The sequence below is a fragment of the Neolamprologus brichardi genome, chromosome 20 (genome assembly GCF_056152115.1).
Source record: "Neolamprologus brichardi isolate AB-2024 chromosome 20, ASM5615211v1, whole genome shotgun sequence".
NCBI lineage: Eukaryota > Metazoa > Chordata > Actinopteri > Cichliformes > Cichlidae > Neolamprologus > Neolamprologus brichardi.
In genome coordinates, this window is record NC_142123.1 from 1170369 (window position 1) to 1193330 (window position 22962).

A 22962-nucleotide genomic window follows, 5' to 3' on the forward strand; every position below is an offset into this window, starting at 1 on the left:
TGCACACATGCACATGGATGCCCATAGATAAATTACAGATCATGAGTGACCGGTCCAAAGGATCTCACATATCCTTCTCACACACACACACACACACACACACACACACACACACACACACACACTCCAGTCTATAGAGAGGCGAGTTCGTGGCAGCCTATCTGTGCTCACTCACAGTTTTTCCACACATCCTGACAATAGTCTCATCCAACCTCACTTTGTTTTATTATAATGCATAAATCTCCTCGTTACACAACTGAGCTTTACATGCTTTGCGCCTGTAAGTACTGAATGTTACATAAGAGCCTAATGATGCAATTTATAATTATAACAGCTCAAGAAAAACTGACTTGGTATTAAAAGCAGCACAGATTTTGTTCTGTCATTTGGGGGCAGGGATGGCTCAGTAGGTTGCCCCATGATCAGAAAGTCGGGGTTTGAATCCACTGAACAGCTACCCTGAGGTGCCCCTGAGCAAGGTACCGTCCCTACACACGGCTCCCTGGGTGCCCACTGCTTCACTGAGTGCAGAGACAGTAATTTCCCCATGGGGATCTATAAAGTATACATTATCATTGTTCAAACCTATCTCCCGGTATTAATCTAGTGATAGTCTTGAGCTGATCTGTAAGAAGCTTAAGAGGGAAAGAAATCAATTATTCCAGTAGGCAAAAACAGTGCAATAAAACACTGCACTGATTGTCCCTAATAGCTCTACTTTTAGCTATTTTCATGTTTTACTGGAGGATCACATGGTCATCCAAGAGCTGATCAAATTAACCGCTCGCACTTATAAAATCTCCAGTAAAGAAAATTGGTGAATTAACTCAAAAATGGCAGTCAGTGTGGAAAGCATGGCTGCTTCCCAGTTCTTGGAAAAGTGAGGCTTGAGAAAGCGAGTCTTTCATTTGACAGATGCTGCATGTTACACACACACAACTGCAAAGATGCGAAGCCAAGTACAAGTGCAAGGATGTAAGTTTATGACGAGCACGATCCCTGAAAGGGTCTGAAAACCCGCTCACAGAGTCCATGCACAGCGTGCTATTTCAAATGCAAAACTGCACAGATCTTTTCTGGCCCTCCGGCCTGTCTGTCTCTCTGTATGTCCATCCATCTTTCCCCTTCGGTCTTTCTTTCTCCACGATCCTCTGTAGGCTGAATAGTTTCTCATTAATTAATTAACATTCCTATGCCACTGTGTTTTCTGAGGGGCCTTTGTTATAGTCCCACAAAAACTCTTTCAGAGCTGTTCCTCACAATGTCTCCCTCTCTGTGTGTTGCTCACGCTCTCTCTCTCTCTCTCTCCCCCGTGCTCTCTCTCTCTCTCTCTCTCTTCTTTGTAGTGGAAAGCGGGTTACTGTGCATTGTCAGTTTTACAATGTTGCGTGAGTTACTATGAAGTCTTTTTATTCTCCAGTACCTCAAATGCACATAAAAAGGCTGTTCACAGGCACACCTTGTGTGATCATACAGTACACTCACATACACACACAAACACACACATTAAACATGCACACGCTCTTCATACACCTGCAAACTTCTCCACTCCCTGAGCTCTCGACCTCTCCCATTTTTTGCGCTTCGAGCTCTGTCATCTTTTTAAATACTCTAATTGTCGAGCCTCGGGGGAGCCCTAAAACACACACAGTGTAAAAACCTGCGTGTCTGGTCGGCTGCCTGTCTCCGTGCCTTTCTCTGTCTTTATCTGTTATCGGTCTCTTTGGTCTTATTTTCATACTTAGTCACAAATAGGAAATCGTGACCGGTGTGCTACATATTTGCACAAATTGCACCTGATCTGACCGCTTAAATGCATTTGCACATGTTTAAATGTGAGGCAGTGTAGCGCAGATTGCCGTGCATGAGCAGAGAGGAGAAAATTTCTTATTAAAGTACTATATTGAAATAATCACATATAATATGTAGGCACACATGATATTCTATTCTTGGCATGTTGTTAGCATGCTCAACAAGTCGGCATGTTTCCAGAAATTTCCAGATTCCTAGTTTCCTTTTTATTCATGAACATGTTTCATTAAAATGTTTTGAAGCTGTGTGATTTAGAACAAAGTAACAATCTGCTCATGTGAAGCTGCTGCTGTTGGTGTTGTCTCGTGTTATAAAGTAACATGCTGTGTGGCCTCCTACATGATTCAGCATTCCTACTGGAGGAGCACATTTCAAGTTCAAGGTGGTGTGAACATTCACAACTCCCTAATAAGCCGTTTCAGCCTTTGTGTTTCAGGTCGTGGTGTAGTTTCCGCTCGACTCACTGCTACAACAGGTAAATGTAGCGAACTAACACCAAGACTGCCACAGTGGAGGTAACCACGAGGGTCGCTACTCGTTTGTAATTCTGTGCACCCACATGGGGATGTTATTGTTACTGTGTCGCTGTTTGAAGGAACAAAAGTCAAGGATGTGTTATCCTGCTTCTGATAGGTCTGATGTTTGGTTACAAGTTTCATTTTGCTGCATTCGTTATTCCGATGCTCAAAAAGTTCCCGCTGTTCCCCAAGACTGAAATATTCACACAGGTGCTGAAACAGTAGTTTGTGTGATGTTTGTGTGATATGGCTAAGTTAGCTGTCAACACATTTCCGTAAATAAAGAAGCTAAAAAAAAAAAGTTCCATAAATGTTATATAATATTTGATATATTCAGTTTATATTTTACCCAGCAAAAGTCTCACGTTGTTGACTGGTTAACTACACTCACTTGGACATTTTTAAAATTCTTCAGCTACAAAGTGTTAAATAATAACAGAAGGCCTTGAATTTGTTTGTTTGTTTGTTTTGTTAAACATCAGGTGGTCATATGTTTCTATATCTCAATGATTCATCCATGAGGAATAAGAATGAAAATATAAGAATTATTATTGTTTGAGTAAAAAGTGGAAAACGTAATGAGTAAATGTTATGGCCACAACATAAGAGGTGATCCATCCCCGTCCAACCCCAAGCAGCACATCACACAATTAATACTTTGTGACAGATTTATTACAATGAGTGAATTTAAAAACAAAGGAAGGGAGCGAATTATAACTTCGGGGTGAACCCAAGGCCAAAACAACAAACAACAGGTAGCCTCAGGAGTAAATAAAACTGACCTGTTCAAAAGAACTAAACCAAACGACAATCACTTTCCTCCCTACCTGACAAAAACAGGAGAAAACTAATCAAACACCTACAGACTCCTACATTAAACCAACATAGTGAAACAGTGAACACACGGTCTGCCGGCTGGGCCGAGGATGAATGACCCGGCAGTGCCTGGCGGTGTCTTCTTATGCGCTGCCTCCCGGTCATTAGCCAATCTGTACGATCCGTCCAGCCTGGATGCACCAATCATGGAGGAGCACCTGCACACTCAGATTTACATATTAAAATTACAGTAAAACAAAGTTTAAAACACCAAATTCTTAATAAACCTTATATATATATATATATATATATTTTTTTTTTTAATCAAACTCGGGGCCACACACCCCCCTCGTGTCTTAACAAATACATCGCCCTTTCACCGAGACGCACTGGAGTGTCTCAGGTAATGCTTTGGGAATAATGAGAACTGTGAGTTATTAATGTACAGTTAACATGTTAAAAATGAAGGGTGTCAAATAAAACTCTGCTGAAGGCCCCAGAAAGGTTATGTCCGGCCCTGCGGTGAATGAACAGCTTCATGCTCATCGCATGAATGTTTAAGCGGTTTCGCGTGTTTTCAAATATCTGCGAGTGGGAAAGCACGCATGCACTCATATACTTCATCTATATCTCTCACTTTTCTTTCTCACACTCGCTCAGTCACTCATACGCATGCTATCAAACAGTCTGCATCAGATCAAAGCCAGTCTCCCTGCGTACTCCTCCCCCCTCTGCGCTGAGCTCTGTGGGCTGTAAACACTATCCAAGCAAAGGCAGCCTTGAAGACACGAAGACAAGTAACTACCTGACACCTGACACTAACCTGAGAGCACTCACCGTGGTCTACCTGGGAATAAAACACACACACACACAGACAAAGCTACCTGAGCTCCTTGCAGCAAGAAGCATCCATTCAGGGGGGAGATCAGAGAAAGTAGCCGTGCAAACAGAGCCCCCCCACACACACTCCATAACAGCACGCCTCCTCACCCACATCCTTTGCCCTCTTGCAAGATCTCTTCCCCACCATACTCCTGCATACCAAACACCTACCAGTGCCTCTCCAATCTAAGCCACATACTGTGTGTGTGTGTGTGTGTGTGTGTGTGTGTGTGTGTGTGTGTGTGTGTGTGTGTCTGCACACTTGTATGTGCATTTAGAGATTCCTGTGTTCACAGTGCCTTTGTCTCTCTGTGTGCCTGCCTGGGCTGTTCAGAGGCAGTTGAAGGCTAACTCAGGTATACTCAACGGAAGCAAGTGAGACGCTGTGGGTTACCGGTGGCGGCAACTTAGGTGTGTGCTGTCTTTTCATGTGAAACCACCTGAAAGCCAACCAAAGGTCCCTTTCCTTACCTTCACCCCCACCTCACCCACCCCTTTTCCCTTTCTTCCGCTCTCCATCTCACAGTACAAAGGGAAGAAGGAATGAAAAAGAACAGCAGAGGACAGTGGATGAGGTAAGGGGTCCAGGGTACACGGGTGGGGCAAGAGGCTGGAGAGTGGACAAAACAGGGTGGTGGACTTATTTGTGTGTTTGTATGAGACAATAATAACCCTGTAGGGATGAGCTCAGTCACTGAGTTCAGCGAAGCTTTATAAGAGCCTGGTGGGACAGAGTGTCGTTGCTGTAACACACCTGCAGAAACATCCTTTATTTCCTCGTGACAACCTTTAGATCAAAAAGTCAGCGACACAATCTTCTTAAGATGTCCCTGCACATCTGTTTTGCCTCCATCCACTCTGTGCCTTCATAATTAATCAGGTTATGGTCTCGGTTTAAAAGTGTCATGCTTTTTGTTTTTTCAGGTAAATAAGGTATTTGACTACAGATTATTCCATATTTACAATTTGCGTGTCGTACTAAGGTTGACGTGTCGATATCACACGTTACACCAGTGTTAAAACTGTGTAAAATAGCTGCATTTGAGGCAGAGCTTTCTCACATACAGTGAGAAAAAATAAAAACAGGAAAAGTAGAAACTAAAAATGAAACATTTCAATTCAAAATGTTTTAGTGTGGCTTTAATATTTGTACTATTGGCAGTGCAATAGCTAACAATAAGCAGGGTTCTTTTTTCAGCCCAGTCCTTGTTAAGCCACTTAACACTGACCCATGAATGAACTGAGCTTTAAAAAGGCAACTCGAGGGATAAAACTACATGGTGACTACATAGAACAACTTTTAAATGATGTTATTAGACAGTTAGTAACAAGCGGCCTGTCACAAAAACACCTCAGAGATGCATCTGGCTGTTTGGTTGATCCCTCTGCTGTTCACCAAAGCCTCATCAAGATGGTCTCGGTGGAAGGTGGATGTCAAGAAGCCGTTTTTAAGCAGGGGAAATTGTTGAGGTATGAAACATTACACAAGAACTGGACTGAAAATCAGTGGCCTTATCAGTGGTCTTACGGAGCGATGAATCCGAATTTTAAAGTTCTGGTTCAAATCATGATCAAAGAGGTATAACGATGAGTGTCTCCAGCGATCTATCATCGTTTGGGGCTGCATTTCTGACAGTGGAGTTAGGGATTTTGTCAAAATTGATGGAATTATAAGAACTATTAGAGTCTGATCCACCATGAAATACCATATGGCAGAGTTTTTATTTTTCAGCATGACAGTGACCCCAAACACACAGCAGAAAAAGCATAAGGATGGAAAACCAGAACACTATCTATCAATCATTGATTGGATTCCCCAAAGCTCAGACTTCAACAGTATTAAAGAAAATCATTTTGACAGAGACCAGAGCAAAAAGCAGCCAAGATCCAGAGATGAGCTGTGGATGTCCTCCAAGAATCCTTAAAGTTCATGTTTGCACATTTCAATTAGTCGCTGCACCGATATGAAGAAATGAGGGGTGCACAGTACAGTTTGTAAAAGCGATCCTGTTGTCCAAAAACATGATCTTGTTCTTAAGAGGACACGTACATTTAAAAGTGTTACACCCAAACACTTTATTATGTCTCCCTTTTACTCGCTGTCGTACCAGGACAAAGCTTTTCAGGTGTTTGATCTGCGCTTCGCTTATTTTCTCTTCAGTGACAGTGTGATATACGAGGGTTAATATGGTGAAACAGGCTGACTAAAGCCTACAGGTCCACACATGCACGACGCTGCTCTCTGTTTGATGCTATTCTGAGCAATGCCACTGGCGCTGCAATCAGACCCATGTGTTTTTGAGTGCGTTTGTAGGCGTGTGTGTGTGTCTGACTCCTGCACCTGTAAATTTTATCTATAAAATGTTGATTGGCGTCAGAAAAAAGGGACTGCTGATGGTTCTGGCACGTCTGTGTGTGTTTATATTCGCAGCACTGTGTTTAATTGTGTGTGTTCCTGAATGGACGTGTGAATCGTGAATGTTTGTGTTGAGTTTGTAGCCCCGTTTTGCGTGATAGTATCAGTCGTGTAGCTGTAGAGGGAGGCTGATATGGAATGTTAACAGTGACTCAAAGTGTTGGACTGTTTCCACAGAGTCTCATTCATGCAGAACTTTGATAGGACACGCAGGAGCGTCAACACATTTTAGGGAAAGATGAAGGGAGAGGGGCCCTATTATAATAGAATTCCAGTCATCTGCAGGGCGCAGATCATGTGAAAGATTATAGCTATTAAAACCAAAATTAGGCACCTGGGAGGTATGAAGCTTATCATCGCTGAGAGCATGATTACCATCATCGTATTAAATCATGCAATTATGTTTTTGTTAGTGCCACTGCGCGGGAGCCAGAGTGGATTTGGGGAATTGGCTGATGAAATGGCGCCATCTCCTGGTAAAAGACAGAAGAGCATCACTGCAGGTGATAGCTGCACAACCAGCTGATGGCGTCACAGAAATGTTGAAGCAGCCGTAAAACTTATGTAACTGCAGTTATTAATGTGACAGAACATCACTTTGTGCTGCTCAGTAGGGTGCGCAATGTTATGACTTTGCATAACTTTTATATAATCAATTACTTTGTTATTATTTACAACACTTAACTTCACTATTTATTTATTTTACTTTATGTATGTATTTATTTGTTATAGCATCATATGAACGTTAATTTTGGTTCCTACCTGATAGTGTTTATGGTGGGACTGATGAGAGTGTAACATCCTGAGTGTTTTGGTGTTTGTTATAGAGCGCAGGTGTCAAACATAAGGCCCGGGGCCACAGTTTGGCCCACTGGATGCCTTTGCAAAAATGTGAGGGCACATTTCTCTCTCTCCCTGCCATCCACGCTAAACCAAAGTAAATAAGTAATCGATAAAATGTAATATAGAAATTTCAGGTTTTTTACAAGAGGTCAGCAGAAACAGTTTAAGCCCAGGAAGTCGTGCTAACAGATTTCTTTGATTTTTTTGTACAGCTGCATTTCTTTAATATGTAGAAAAACTGAGACATACTGTTGCCCATTAAGATATCTCAGGATTAAATGTGTAGGAAACGTCTCCACACTGACAGAAACGAGAGTTTCACTGGGCTGTATGTGGCCCACCATTTAGAAGGAATCAGGATCTGAACTCACTTTTGTGCTAAAGATATTTGCTCTATAACCTTTCTAAAGGTTCCTCATGTTAGTCTCATTTTATTTTATTTTATTATTTACATCAGTACGTGTGTAATTTAGCAGTTCCAAAGCTGACAGGTGGGAAGGATGGGAGTGGTAAAGAGGGGGGAAAGAAAATGGGGAAAATAATAGAAAACATAAAAAATAAAAGGACAGCACACAAGTGGAAAAACATAATGTGTGTTGTGTTGTGTGCGTTTGGGTAGAAGATATCTGTAGAAGATACTTTTAAGAGAAACTGTTTCCTGCCCTATACCCACAGCTCAAAGTGAGCAGAGAGCGGTAACACAACAAGAAACTAGGGTTGCACTTAGTTTTAATGGTTTTGCTTCTGTTGGGACAAACTGGACAGCAGGAGCTGAGTATGAATCGTTACAAATTAATTAATTACAGGCTCACTGAACTCCACTGGAAATATTGTCAAAGAATTCCCTGCTAGGTTTGAGAGTCAGCAGTGAGGATTTCGCGGACAGAACTAAACCTCCAGCATGCATGTTTAACAGTGTTGGGGAGTAACGGAATACATGTACCGCCGTTAGTATTTAAAATACAAAATATGAGTAACTGTATTCCGTTACAGTTACCGTTTAAAAGGTGGTATTTAGAATACAGTTACTTTGTTGAAATAAATGGATTACACGGCGGTACTTCCCTGTTTCATATTGTGGCGGGTCAGGACTGTTTGGGTTTTGTTTGACAGCTACGTTCTGTTGTTCCAGGCAGCAGCGTTACGGTTTCCATGGTTACAGGGTGACGCTCTCTCTCTGCGTGTTTCCTGGGTGAGAGAGGCCTTGTTGTTGTTGTTGTGCTAAGCTAACAGGCAGAATGCTACAGGCTCTAAAGAATGTAGCATCATGGGCAGTGTAGTCCGTGCTGCAGGGAGAATGGACTGCCATACCCGTTATGTGTCTGTGAGCGAGGGAGGGAGAAAAAGGAAAAGTACGAGCTGTCATCGAGCAGAAACGGGAGCTGGAAGTATGTAAATATAATAATAACCACTGCAGCCAAGAAGAGAGCCTGACGAGCCCAGTTGTAAGTAAGCTATTAAGACTCGACTGTACACCGTGTTCGTGTTTTCCTCTGAAACAATAAGTTCTGTTGGAGCAGCCTTTCAACGCCTCTCTCTGTCTCTGCTAGCAAAGTTGACCCAGACAACAAAGTAAAGCTAGTTTTCAGCTACGAGCCCGACACGAACCCACAGTATTAGCCAGAGGTCCCTTTACTACGGTTCGGAGCCGCGGACCTTCAGTAACAGTAATAAATCACAGCAATAGTACATTCATGTAGTTGTAAACAGCATGATAATATATTAAGTAATCCAAAGTATTCAGAATACGTCACTCTCATTGAGTAACGTAACGGAATACGTTACAGAATACATTTTGGGACATGTAATCTGTAATCTGTAATGGAATACATGTTAAAAGTAACCTTCCCAACACTGATGTTTAATGACATGATGCACTGACTTGTCATGAATATGTGGACAGTGGAGTGCAAGCTCAAATACTTTTAATGGTGTTGTAACACTGCGTCAAGAAAATGATGCCCTCTAAAGTTATTGATATGAAATTGTTCTAGTCTGCTGATGACAACACAGCAAAAGGTTTTCTAAAGTGCTTGTCGTCTCATATGGTTCATACGTACACAGCTGGTGAGTTTTAAGCTGTTGCTGAAAATGTACACGCAGCAAATATGTCATATACTGTCAACATGACATCTCTTATCAGCTCTTTGCTCAAATACCATCCAAATCTTTCACGTATGGCGTGTATTTACTTTACAGTTGCTATGAATCTCAAAGCTGCTTTGCAACACCTCCAGCCCAGGTTCCTCTTTTTTATGTTTGACTCTGAATCAGTGTTGTATCTGTAATGTCTGTTCTTTTCCATTTATGCACACAGAAATGCAGGGATGTGCTTTCAGAACAGACACTGCCAATTATAATTTTCTGTAGCTGGAAATACCAACTTTCGTTTAACTAAAGTGGTCGTGATAAGTATGATAAATAAATGATATCTGCTGCATACACCAATACGTCCAATTCCTACATTCTTCCTAAAAATGTACTTTCTCTTGTTCACCCAGAGCTTTGGGAAATGTTTTTTTCCTTTTCTGCTGAGGTTGCAACTGAATATGTAGCGTGATTGAGCTTTTCTCTGGAAAACATCAAACGGTAGTCGTTATTATTTGAGGCAGAAGTTGACATTGGCTGTCTTTGATGGGAGAGCCCCATTCAAGTTCCAGATTGCGGCAGATGCACTTTAAGTTCTTCCTCATCGACGATCAATTTGCAATACTAATAAGTAACCACACGTCAAATAATTGTAAATAATCTTTACAGTCACAGAAATTCCACTCAGACGGGTTTAAAACTTCCAGAGGCCGTACTGTCTTTGACTGAATTACTCTGTTACTGCACTTTCAGCAAATTCTGAAACCACAGGAGCTTGAAGTCTCATGCACTTCACAGCACAAACTGCATGTCATTAGTTCTGCTGACCGCAGATGAGAAGTGATAAATATCCAGTAGTAACTGTGACGATGACACTGTCTTCTCTGGAAAGAGGAAGCCATAATTGCATGATTTCTGAGTACAGTACATGCATGCTGACTCAATTATCCCGACTCCACTGGGCAGTCCTAAAGGTGCAGAAATCACAGCAGAAAAACCCAGCTGGATGTTGTTTCCATGGATTTAATCTTGATCGAATAAAAGTGTCGAGACTGTTGTTTCAACACGTCCCTTTTGGAAATTTTGGATTCTTTTCCACGATGTAACTTGTGTTTTATTCCTCTTTCTTTATCTCGAGATGATTGATGATTCTGCTGACTTGGTAGCGTTGCATAATTCGTGCAGATTTTTCACATACATGCTTAACATGCTGTAACGGCCACATACAAAGACAATGGATTCAGATCTGGTGACTAAAGTGTTCATTGAAGTGCACTGAGCTGTCACATTGTGAAACCAGTTTGAGAGGCTGGAAATAACCAGAAGATGGTAAATTGTGGTCATAAAGAGAGTCATATGTTCACCTGTGACACTGAAACCATGATTGATTGGTAGATATTAAAAGAGTGCCAAGAAAAAAAAAATTCCCAACAGCATTAGCGCATGGACTTTGGACATATCCTTTTGGTCCAGTGAAGAAGAAAGAAGGTAACAGGAGTGGTGGCAGTGTGAGTAATTCTTCAAACACCTGACTCAGGATAAGCAGACTAGAAATGTGCAGGAATATCACTTCCTATACCTTCATCCTAAGCCTGTGCTCACTTCAGAATAATCGCTTTAAAGCCAAAAACGCTTTAAACCTGGAAAACAAACAAACTACACCAAATATTTTTAATGTCACGTCATGATCTGAAGCCAAGGACTCACAAAAAAATGACATTTAATATTAACATCAGCATATTTTGGAAGATGCATGCACAGTCTAAACATGGCGAGAGGCAGATGCTACATGTGATTCTTTTTGCAAATGAGGCGACAAGTTCAGGGAGGGAAAGAAAAGACAGCTATTGTTTGGCCTACCCTGCCCTTGTGACAGCTGTGGAGTGGAGGTGTGGGCCTCCTGCAGGACGACACTGAGCACGGAGACAATATGAACGGCTTCGCCAAGTGTGAAGTGTGTGGGCTTTGCTCTGTGCAGCAGGGACTGCTTTCAGAATAGCTCGTCAAAAACCATCAGGCTCTTTATTGTGTTCTTTGGAAGATTTTGTGTAGATGTTTTGCTTTATCTTCAGAGCGTGATAAAAACTTTTACGCTCTAGCTTTCTAGCTTTCTGCTTATCTGGCTGTGAAAGCAGATGATTTATGTACCGTCTTCACACTTGAGTTTATGTGTTATTGCGATAAGGCCGGTGGGGTTGTGTGCGTGTCTGTGTGATGGTTTATGAGTGGTTATTGAGACCGCAGATTGTCGGACGGCCTACTGGAGGACACAAACAATCTTCCGTGGGAATGCAAAGTTCCATGAGTTCCCAATCCCTCTCCTTATCTCCAGCGTTCCCACATGAGTAATGCATGTTGTCCTCTGCACCATCTGACCACAGCACTGCTGGTGACCATTTGCAAACTGCATGCGTTTAGTTGCGTGCTGCAAGGTGCTTATAATGAACTACATCTGGGCAAAACAAGTGATTGTCAAAAACGTCAGAAATACATAAATAAAAAGCTTTTATCTTTGTGTTAACCAAGAGTGACAGACACAAGTGTGTGAAACGAATTGAAAGGTGGAGGAGGAGGAGGTGATGGTGTTGGGTGGGGTGTGTGTATGTGTGTGAGAGAGAGAGAGGACTCAACCTCAGGTTTTGCATACTTTCCAGTGTCTCTCATACACAGTTAGTATGTCAACACCGTGGTGTCCACCTGCCTGCTCACCTGCCAGACTGTTCGCTGGAATCACCTGGCTACACTCGGGCCCTGCCCGTGGGTGTGAACATGAGGCAGAATTTAAAAACAACTGTTGCTCCCTAACTACAAATGACACACATCATTATTGTGTAGACATTTAGTCCGACACAAACAAAAACATTTAAATCAAACAACACGATTTTTGTGTTTATGCCTGTGAAGCAGCTAGATTTCATTTGAGTAAATAAATCGTGAACACTGCTGAACATCATACTCAGTGCATGTTTATGTTTAGTGTTTGTTCATTGAAAGATTGCTACTGTGAAAAAACACCCACTGTCACTAATGTCTTGGCACACACAGATACACACTTTTGGGTAGACGTTGGGGAAATTCCCAGAAACCTGCATGAGTAAAGGTGATTTGCGTATGCTCACTAATCTAGGGGGTTTGGCTGTAACTGTAAACCTACTACACCTGGACACACACACACACACACACACACATACAGAGACATGCACCTTTGCTTCAAGACCTCGCACACTAATGGTCATTAAGTGGTTGAATGTGTGTTTGTGTGCGTGTGTGTATACATGTGCATTCATAAGCCAGTTTTACAATTCACCTGCTATTCTTTGACCGTTAAACATCAAGTGACTCAGACGTGCTGCAGTTAGCTGATTAAATCGCTCGCGCACGCATGGACACCGTTACAAATGCACGGCAACGAAAGAAACAGGGAGATATTTGAAAACACGTCAACAGCAGCAAGATGACATCATCATCTTTTTGACTTCCGATAAATTAGGAGAGTGGAGAAGATCATGTGCAGCAGATAAATCTAGTTAACCTGAGATAAGACAGAGTAATCTAATAAGTTTGTTTGGTCTCGAACGCTTCTTGAAACGATTCCCTGATTTACATTAAAGCACGACTCCCCTGGATGTAAATTCTTGAGCACGTTGATGGATTGCCTCATCGTATTTAGCTTTCTCCAATTTCCTGTAACACACTTCAGGTCCAAAAACACAAATTGTAACACCTACATTTTCTAGTAAAGCAATAATTCGTAGATTTCGCCCACCTGTGCAAGTGTGTGTGTGTGTGTGTGTGTGTGTGTGTGTGTGTGTGTTACTGAGTGCAAGGGTCCAATGTCTCTCTGGCCTTATCGCCTTGCCTGAATGCTCCAGGTGCAGACTGCCCTCTAAGATCCCTAACCGTCAGCTATAACACTGAATGCTGAGGGTTTTTCCGAACACGTTATCAAGTCCTTTTGTGAAGCTCTTGTGACAAAGAATCATTCCTACAACTGCAGCTACAACTATTTCTAACCTTAAACTTTTCATTCAACACTTTTGCACAACTGTTCTTGCAGATAGCAGTAATGTCACGGTTCTGGGTCAGTTTGAGTATTTTGAGTTATGTTTTGGTTTATTTTTGAATGATGGATTGTTCTTTATGTGTCTCTGGTGCTTTGTTGGGTTTTATGATGAATCTGCATTTCAAGTTACTTTGGTGTGTTTGTTTTCTTATTCTCTTAGTGCTTGTGATGATGATGATGATGATGTGTGTTCAGTTGTTTTCGTTTATCACCAGCAGTAAAGCTAAGGTTCTCAGTTTCAATTCAGTCTCAGAGTCTCGCATTTGGATCCTCTTCTCCATCCGCCTGCACACAGAGCCCTGACAAGTAATGTCTTTAATAATCATGCTAATTAGGAGTGGTACTACTGTGGACACTGACACGTCTTTAACACGCTGCCTCTGACTTTTACTGCAACCTCTGCAGTCACTTTCATTTCATTTGTGCAGTGTTATGGATGCAGATGGGGTAAAACAAATCTGACCTGGCGATTGCTCTTATCTGCTCTTTGTGCCAAGAGATACAACAGATCACTTTCAAATCTGTACAGCTGACTTTTCCTTTTCTTTCCTTCATTAGTTTTTGTGTCTCTGAGTGAAATATAGACTTTCATATGTTGACCACATGTTGCAAAGCAAGCTCCTCGAATCTGCAAGCTGTTTTTTTGTTTTTGGTTGTTGCTGTAATTTCAAATTTTGTATGAAGACATGGGTGTTTTTTTTTTTTTTGTATAAAAATTATGCAACATCTGTCAGCAATTAGGCAGCTTGTTTTCCTCTCAGCTCGATTATTTGAGTGCCTGAAAACCTGCATTTCTGACTTTAACTGACTTAAACTCTAAGCATTTATCTCAGGGTGCAGTTGCCAAACACATGAAACATGGAAAAATAAAAGTATCACAGGTATAAGTTGTACTCTCATCAATCAACCAAATGATTGATGAGAGTACAACTAAGTAAAACTGAATCAGTGTACGCCCCATGTTGCTCCTGAGATGAACTTTGACCTTATAAAAAATACAATTACCTGGTTATTTTATCTTTTTAGGAAATTGCGTGAAAGTTTGTTTTAATTGGTACATGAACTCTTACATATAATGGAAAACTTTTTTGTGAGATAGATAGATAGATATAGAGATAGGTAGATAGATAGAGATAGATATAGATATAGAGATAGATAGATATAGAGATAGATATAGAGATAGATAGATAGAGATAGATAGGTAGATAGATATAGAGATAGATATAGAGATATATAGATAGAGATAGATAGGTAGATAGATATAGAGATAGATATAGAGATAGATAGATAGAGATAGATAGGTAGATAGATAGAGATAGATAGATATAGAGATAGATAGATAGGTAGATAGATAGGGACGTGGTCGTGGGATCTGTAAGCAAATATTCCTCATATATCCTTCTTCATTATAAAGACCACAGCCTACTCTGTCATTTCTTTCTCACTCGTGGTTGTACTTTAATTTGACTGGAATATACTGTCAGCATCCTGAGAGTTAAAAAAAATTGGGATCACATGCGTTAGGTACGGGAAATACTGCTGATCTTTCAAAGAAGATATGGCTCCCCCTCGCCGGACAGGTTTTTCTGGACTGATTCTCTATTGATTTAAAACACGCACGTGTCCCTGTTGCAACACCTGAATAAAATAAACAGGTCATTAGCAAAACTGTAGAACTTGACTGCATGCTGAGGTGGCGACCCCTAACAATACTCAAGTAAATCTAAATAAATGTAAGTAAATGTAAGTGTTTGGACAAATGTACTTCTAAAAGTACTTTTATTGCATATTTATGTTTATGTTCATTCACTCATGAGATGCTGTAACATGAATCAATGGCTGAATCGCCACATCAGCAAGCAGTCAAGTTCTGTAGTCTTGCTAAAGCCCTCATTTTATTCAGTGTGCTGCAGCAGGGACACATGTAAAGTCCCTCGAGGACTGTTTGATCGCTCTGGTGTTGGACCATCGCTCTGGATTTAAGCAGCAGAAACATCTGGCTGCAGATATCTTTAGTTAAGACGTTACTGACTCTGAAATCCAACCACGTGTTTGCTCGTTCACATAATGACCCTCAATCACCATGATCCCCGTGTAGCCTGATCATTTACAGGGAATGTGCCTGTGGGAATATTTCAGTGTACTCAACATGTACACAGATCGATGACAAGCTATAAAGTTATTGTCCAGATTCCCATGTTTTTATCGTGCTGTGATACCCACTGCTTCTACGGCTTCGTATGCACCATATATCATTCGTCCAAGCAGGCAATAGGCTGGATTTGTTACGGCAGTGCTTATCATGAGTCAGTGGCTTTGATAACACAGTTTGCTGCTTTGCTTCGTGCTTTTTTGGATGTACATGCTCATCATGTCCCAGCATGCCTTGCAGAACTACACTGTATTGGAATAAAGGCATTATCTGCTTTAATATTATCTACTCTTAACTTGGTTTGTTTGACCACTGAGACTGTTGTAGCGAACCAGACAGGGCCTTAATGTTCATTAGGTCGTCCTCCTGTGCACACAGCAGACTGAGGTTGACAGGTTTGTTGTCACAGATCAAAAAAAGCTTTGGGGAAATCCCTCTCTTAACAACATCGTCGTAACAACATCGTTCGAAAGAAAGCACATGTTGCGCCAGGAATCTACGCCTGAAATTTAAAAAAAACACACGCACAACAAAAACAGCACAAAAAAGGAACCAGCCACAATGCAGCACACATCAAAGCGACCCGTGAATGACGCAGTTCTCTTAACCTGCGGGGTGATGTAATGCCTGGCGCTGTTTGCTTCCCTGCAATGGTTTATGAAGAACAATGTCATTGTGTAGGAGCATTCATTTTCACTGTGATGACAAATAATTTCAGATTACAGTTACAGTTACAACTTTGTGGTTAAGTGAAACCAGCGGATTATCTGTGACAGATGAGTTGTAACGTTTTACTTTTACAGCACTATTTAACTGCATTATTGTCCTGAGGATGTGTAAAGTCTTTTAAGTGTTTTAAGAATTTTTTACTCTTTTTAGCTCCAAGCATTGATAATTAAATCCTGGTATTTAGGCATTGGAAGTATGATATTCCCAAGGATTGTTTTTCCTAGTTAGGATTAGATTCTTTTAAGTAGTCCTGGAGACGGACCTTGCATAGAGAACATGCCTTCACTCTTCTCTCACTTGATTTTATGCAAATGCCCAGTGTTAACATAACGAATGCTGTAAATACAAAACAATAAGTTTTAATGTGAGTTACAGTACAAATGTCTAAATATCCTTAGATGTTCTTACATCTACATGTTATTGTGCTCTAGAGAATCTGTTGTTCTGCAACAAATATAATGTGTAACATTTATTTATCATATTCAATCATATTTTTTAAGCTACTCATATGTGTTTCATGTTTGACTTCAACAGAAATATAAAATCAAAATAATATAGCCACATTATTGTCCTCCATGCACCTCGTCTGTGCCAAATGAAATGATAAGAAACCACAGGCTTTGACTCCCTTAAAATGTGAAACTCTGACAATCTACAAAAACAGGACAAACTTTATTGCTGTCATTTAAACGTCTGCACATCTGAAACCAATCATAAACACAGTGACTGTACAGTAGCACTTCTTTGGATAATACTAACGTAAAAATTACATTGTATGAAGAGACAATAGATAGGCAAAATAAACCACTCCCCCCAGTTTGACAGCCCTCACTGGCCAATGAGAGGGGGAAGGAGGGCATGTGTGGAGTATAAGAGAGGTGACATCCAGGTGGGACATCACACAGGTGAGCATTCACGTTCTGACATCTCCGCCTTTTAATGCCTGAGGATATTACTTTACTGCACCACACGCAGGAGTGCGCCTTCGACAGGTACGTCGATCTTTGCTGTTATTCACTCAAGTCAGCTTTTTTTGTCTTTTCTTTTCATGTGATGGTGTCTGATAAGTTAGAGAAGTGGTGTAGAGTTTATGTGTGACGGCTTCTTTCACTTCTCAGTTCATGTTTTGACCACTGGTTCAACTGATGAGGTCGTCTTCTCTTTCCAGATCATCCTTTTAGTATGCTGACAGAGATGGAGACGGTGAGTTTGATCAGATTTGTTTGATAATTTCTCTATTTTTTGTTGAGCATTGTGCATAGAAACTTATTTATATGTTTATAACTGGATCTGAGTGACAATTTGGTCTTAAATATTACCATGTCATCTATGTATAGACTGAGGGTAAAAGGCTATGAAAAGCTAAGCCATATGGTACGGTTGCCTGCATGTTATCTGTGGCCATGAAAACACAAACACTTGCATAAATTTGCCAGTCAAACTAAAATACACATGCTTGCAGTGTTGCTCCTTGGCTCTTATCCAAAACAAACCCTTCAGCACAGAGCTGGGATCAAATTCATTTCATTAGTGCGAGATTAAGTTTTCCAAATGTGCGCTATTTACATTAATCCTGTTATAAGAACGAGCTGTGCTCCTTTTTTAGGGCTCTAAACAGACCGAGGCTCATTCAACATTGATGAATGTGTCCGTCAGTGATCGTCAGATAGCAAAATCATTCACTGTGTGATGCATCACAGCACAACAGTAACACACAACAAAACATCAATGGGCTTCATGAGAAAAAAGAAAGAAAACCAAACAAAACGGGTGTTGTGTGTCATAGTAACGCCTCAGGCTGTCGCTGACAATAGATGCAACAAATGCAAATGTTCATTATGTCCTGCCGTGTGTGTCAGATGGCTTATGCAACTGAGATCAAGCTAAGTGGAGGCAGAGGAGCCTGGAGTGGAGTGGCTCCTTCGTCCTGCCCTGAGGTTGACCTGGAGGTCATCGAGGAGTACCTGCAGGAGCATTCACTGGAGGTCCAGCCTGCACACATGCCTGCATCACCTCTGACCTCAATGGGGCAACACATACACTCGCACCAAGGCAGCAGAATTATAGGTCAGTGTCATGATGGTCGGGGGGGAAGATAAGAGAGATGCCAGAGTGTGTCTGAGTGTGTGTCTCTTTTGTGTTTGTCTATAGAGAATAGTTGGTCAGGTCAGCATGCTTATGAGTGGCACTGTGGCTCTCACAGTGAGGAATACAGACAGCAGCCCGAAGCCTGGACTAGTCCCCATGACAACCAGTGGGTAAGTTCAAGAACCTCAACTTCCTGGTAAATTTAGCCTTAATGATCTTTTTCATGCGGTGTGACAGACACGATCAACTCGAAGTAGAATTTAGAGTAACATGAGCCATTTCATTGGTGTTATATATGATTTATAAAGATAGTTACACGTTTATGTCTGTGTGTGTGTGTGTGTGTTCACCACAGGGACACATAGCATATTCCGATGAGGCATCTGGATACATTGACTCAGATTCCCAGTCTAGTAGCTCCCAGTACCAGGATTCACCGTCACCATCCTCTGACACAGGGAGCAGGAAGGACAGAGATCCCCTGCCTCTTGCACCACTGTCAGGTAGAGTGGCACACACACACACACACACACACACACCTACACACACAGACAGAACCACATTTGAACATGTGTGTAAGAACTAAAACTCTCAGCAGCCTACAAATACCAAACGTCTCCCACACACATTCTGCTTTCATGCACATATGAGACAGAGTTACCTCACATTTGGATTTACATCCCCTTTTTCCTCCCAAGGAAAGAGGAAGGAGCGGCTGTTCCAGTTCCTGTTTGAGATGCTTCAGACGCCATCGATGCGTAGCTGCATCTGGTGGGTCCAGTCCTCCTCTGGCACATTTCAGTTCTCTTCCCAAAACAAGGAGAGCCTGGCCCAGCTGTGGGGTCGGCGAAAGGGGAACCGCAAGCCCATGACGTACCAGAAGATGGCCCGGGCTCTAAGGAACTACTCTCGCACAGGCGAGATTCACAAAGTTAAACGGAAGCTCACTTACCGCTTTGATGAGAAGACGCTAAAATGTCTACAGGGAGACTCAAATACAACGTAGAAACAATGGATCTATATTAGCATAGAAATAGAATAAGGACAAAGGATGTGAAGGGAAATCACTTTGGGTGTCCCATGAATCTCGTGTCTGCTTATTATAGTTCTGTGTTTGAATAACAAATGAATACTGAGTATTTGAAAGCCTGAAGCGGACGCACCGCAGCTCAGAGTCAGTTATGCATACAGACCCACATTGTATTCAGTGTGAGGGGATGAACTGTAAATGCAAACTTCAGGTACAGGCGAGGTGGGAGAGGTGATCTGGCTTTTATCATGTAAATCGAAAAGGTTATTGTAGAACATCTACTTTATAAGTAGAACTTAAATCCTTCAAAATAAAAGTAGCATATTTCTCTTCTTTCTTCTCGATTCTGTATCGCAGATATTTAGCAGATACAGTTTACAATCATCTTCTTCTTTGGTTAAGAAAACATCTGTTTGTGTCAAAATGTCTTTTTTATGATAAAATAAATCTACACATATTTTCCTCTGACTGTATGCTTGTCTGTGTGTCTAAAATGATAAAGACGACCCGCACAGTGCACGTGGCTCAGATAAACACAGATGTGCTTCCAAACTGAAGCAAACACAGATATGGATGGACAGACCTGCACCCACAGCCAAAACTGTATGCAAAGTGAGCATGCAGTGAAAAACCGCCACTAAAAACAGACGTGTTAATCAGTGACATCTAAAAGTCTGCACACACACATGCACACACTAAACTTTGATGAGAAATAGACTTTTTTTTTCTATAAAGCTGCCAAACTGAGTTTCAATCCCAAGTTAAATAAACAACAGTACCATATGTATACAATCCTAAAAGCCCACAAATCAAACGTGATTTATAGAGCACACTCACAGGTTTGGTTCCAGTAGTTTCTTCATGCCACATTTACAATGTCAAGTAGTAAAAGTGACTCATTTGGTGTATTTATGTATTTATTTCTGTATGATTTTGACCTGTTTCGATACTTTCATTCCAAAAGAAAAGAAATTCTACCTTTTCCTGAAATCCACGTTTCCTTTCCTGCGGTTACCAAGTACCTTGTGGCTTAAAATGTAACTGTCAAAATTGAGTTCATAGATGATGAACTCTTGTAGATCATTCTCTCCACTAATAAAGACTGATTTTTATCCGTAAGCTGTGAGGCTCAGAGTAAAATGCAACTGTAATAGTAACTCAGGTAATAAATATAACCATTATATGCCATTAAAAACCTTTATGGGACCTTTGTTTGCATGAAAGCTTTCGCTTTTGATTCATTCGATACGCTACGTTTTGCTGAGGATACATCTCTACTTGGACTCGTCGTAACTGAGAACTTTTAAATGTCATCTTGCTGCAACTCGAGCGAAGCACGAAACACACCCCTTTTGTGGAAAAGCCACATTTACATTATTGGGAGTAGGGAAAGGCTCTTCACTTACTGATGAAATACAGATGGCGTCTCCATGGAGTGCATGCCTGTTGTTTGTGCACGTACAAGCGCATGCATGTTCGCATATAAAAAGTATCAGCTCGGTGCCTTTTTTGCTAAATTGAAGCCAAAAGGAGCAACAGACAAACCATCGAATGTGTTGATGTTACTCAGCTGCCTTCGAGGAAACTTGTTCTGTTGTTCGTGACAGCTTCTGGTCGTCTTGCTCTAATGGCTGCGTGGAGCTGGGTGGCCTACACAGTACTAGAAGTGCTTATTGCTGCAGCGTGTTGCTTTGGTAACGTGTTGGTGATGTGTGCTGTGTGTTTCGGTGTCCGGGATTCCCTTCGGGAACCAACATTCTGCTTCCTCGTGTCCTTGGCGGTGGCTGACTTCCTTGTGGGTGTGGCCGCTGTGCCCCTTGCAGTATTATTGGATGGCTGGGTGAGTCTAATCCCTGAGTTGTGCCTGCTTCTCAGCTGTGTTGTGCTGGTGTTGACGCAGGCATCTGTGCTGTCACTGCTGGCGATTGCTGTGGACCGATACCTGCGCTTGCACACACCACTCAGGTGAGGAACTCTGGGTCTCCTGTTTTGTAAACACTGTGATATTTGCAGGTTTATTGTGCTGTATCCCTCTTTCAGGTACAAAGCCTTGGCCACACAAAGGCACACATGGATCGGCGTGTCTGTTTGCTGGATACTTTCATGTCTCCTTGGCTTCACTCCTCTATTCGGCTGGCACAATTACTCCTCCCCAGCATCTGATTCTACCAACACATCGTCCACGTCTTTCATCCGTCCGCCGTGCACTTTCCTCTCAGTTATCTCCCTCCCTTTCATGGTCTACTTCAACTTTCTCGGATGTGTCGTGGCCCCCCTGCTGGTCATGACCCTCCTCTACGCTCGAATCTTTTGGAGCCTACAGGGACGTCTAAAGGACAGCTGCCCTCAGACCCAGGCCTCTCTGCTCAGGGAGAAGAGGCTGGCCTGCTCCCTGGCTCTCGTCCTCATCTTGTTTGCTGGCTGCTGGATTCCTCTCCACCTGATGAACTGTCTGCTGTTGTTTCAAGGCCCTCAGGCTGTCACACAGGGATCGCTCTATACAGGCAGGTGACAGTACTTTTTCTTACGCAGTTTGCAGCTGGTTGTTAAATATTCGAGAGCATGTGACTCGTTAACCCCACTTGCTGTGAAATGTAACACTAGCCAATGCAAATGTTGCAGGTATTCTCCTGTCTCACGCCAACTCAGCAGTCAACCCTGTGATCTATGCCTGCCGCATCCCAAAGATCCAGCAGGCCTACGGTCAGTTATGGAGGCGCTTCCTTGCGTGGTTAAACTGTTGCCATCGGGAAAAAGCAGGTTCGCAGATCATTAACATGCAGCTGAGCCATTAACATGCACATCTGGATAAAGATGGACGACCAGTCTCCAATACGGAGCCTTTGGGACTTTGTCAGGAAGTTTCTATCTACTCATAGAATCTGTGTTCAACCATCATGTAAAGCTTTATTAAAGCGAATCACATAGACCGGGGGAGGTTGAGTGTGATTTCCATTTATGGATATTTGTGCAAACTTTATTCTACAGACAGCAATTTCCTGTGTCTCCACTAGAGGGCGGCACACACTAACAAACGGCACAGCTCCTGTTCGACGACACAACTGCAGTGTGTGACAATAATTTCAAGCTGCCATTCACTGATTTTTGAACTTATTCAAGACAAATGTGACTTTATTAAAATGTACATATTTTAAAAGCACATAAGTTAACACTTCCAGTCAACACTAATCATCCTGCGTGTCTTCCTCCTTTTTTATTATATCTGGCAATAAACGTCATACTTGAGCCATGAGCACGTGTTGTATGTTCCTCAGTGTGCAGTGAGCTCCTCAGGGAAGGCAATAGACTGTATAGTTATCACCTGAGCAGGGTGCAGTCCCACCCACCAAACTATACAACCTACTACCTCACCCTGTCAGAGCCCAAGTCAAACACACCCCAGGTTCACCTTTCTGAAAATGTTGGGCCTATTTACCTGCTCGACGTGAGAACAAGAATAAGAAAGCTCGTGTTTTTGCTTGGAGACGGCAGTCGGCGAGTGGCTGACTCGGCTGTCTCTTGGGA

The 22962-nt window shown here is 41.9% G+C and overlaps 2 protein-coding genes across 4 annotated transcripts; both read left to right on the forward strand.

Moving 5' to 3' along the window:
• Positions 1 to 15827: 15827 nt before the first annotated feature.
• On the forward strand, positions 15828 to 19799 carry LOC102796430 (uncharacterized). Of its 3 annotated transcripts, none has more exons than XM_035905486.2 (6): positions 15828 to 17311; positions 17488 to 17522; positions 18179 to 18386; positions 18471 to 18577; positions 18763 to 18910; positions 19106 to 19799. In XM_035905486.2, exons 2-6 carry the CDS (start codon positions 17502 to 17504, stop codon positions 19411 to 19413), a joined length of 792 nt encoding a protein of 263 aa, XP_035761379.1. In that variant the 5' UTR covers positions 15828 to 17311; positions 17488 to 17501; the 3' UTR covers positions 19414 to 19799. The 3 variants fall into 3 exon arrangements, with proteins under 3 accessions (XP_035761379.1, XP_087689833.1, XP_087689832.1); XM_087833707.1 differs by having other exon boundaries at positions 15828 to 16267; positions 17145 to 17522; XM_087833706.1 differs by lacking the exons at positions 15828 to 17311; positions 17488 to 17522 and having other exon boundaries at positions 18134 to 18386.
• A 1237-nt stretch (positions 19800 to 21036) lies between these two features.
• Positions 21037 to 22491, forward strand: LOC102788125 (adenosine receptor A1). The gene is made up of 3 exons (XM_035905491.2): positions 21037 to 21402; positions 21478 to 21941; positions 22060 to 22491. Exons 1-3 carry the CDS (start codon positions 21065 to 21067, stop codon positions 22230 to 22232), a joined length of 975 nt encoding a protein of 324 aa, XP_035761384.1. The 5' UTR covers positions 21037 to 21064; the 3' UTR covers positions 22233 to 22491.
• The last annotated feature ends 471 nt before the right edge of the window (positions 22492 to 22962 follow it).

Bases quoted from the DNA above. Each gene is read 5' to 3' on its own strand.
- LOC102796430 (XM_087833706.1), top strand. From the start codon at position 18,134: ATGCAACAAATGCAAATGTTCATTATGTCCTGCCGTGTGTGTCAGATG. The intron at 18,578-18,762 runs GTAAGTTCAAGA...TGTTCACCACAG, and splicing joins GTCCCCATGACAACCAGTGG to GGACACATAGCATATTCCGA. The intron at 18,911-19,105 runs GTAGAGTGGCAC...TTTCCTCCCAAG, and splicing joins GCCTCTTGCACCACTGTCAG to GAAAGAGGAAGGAGCGGCTG.
- LOC102788125 (XM_035905491.2), top strand. From the start codon at position 21,065: ATGGCTGCGTGGAGCTGGGTGGCCTACACAGTACTAGAAGTGCTTATT. The intron at 21,403-21,477 runs GTGAGGAACTCT...TCCCTCTTTCAG, and splicing joins CGCTTGCACACACCACTCAG to GTACAAAGCCTTGGCCACAC. The intron at 21,942-22,059 runs GCAGGTGACAGT...CAAATGTTGCAG, and splicing joins ACAGGGATCGCTCTATACAG to GTATTCTCCTGTCTCACGCC.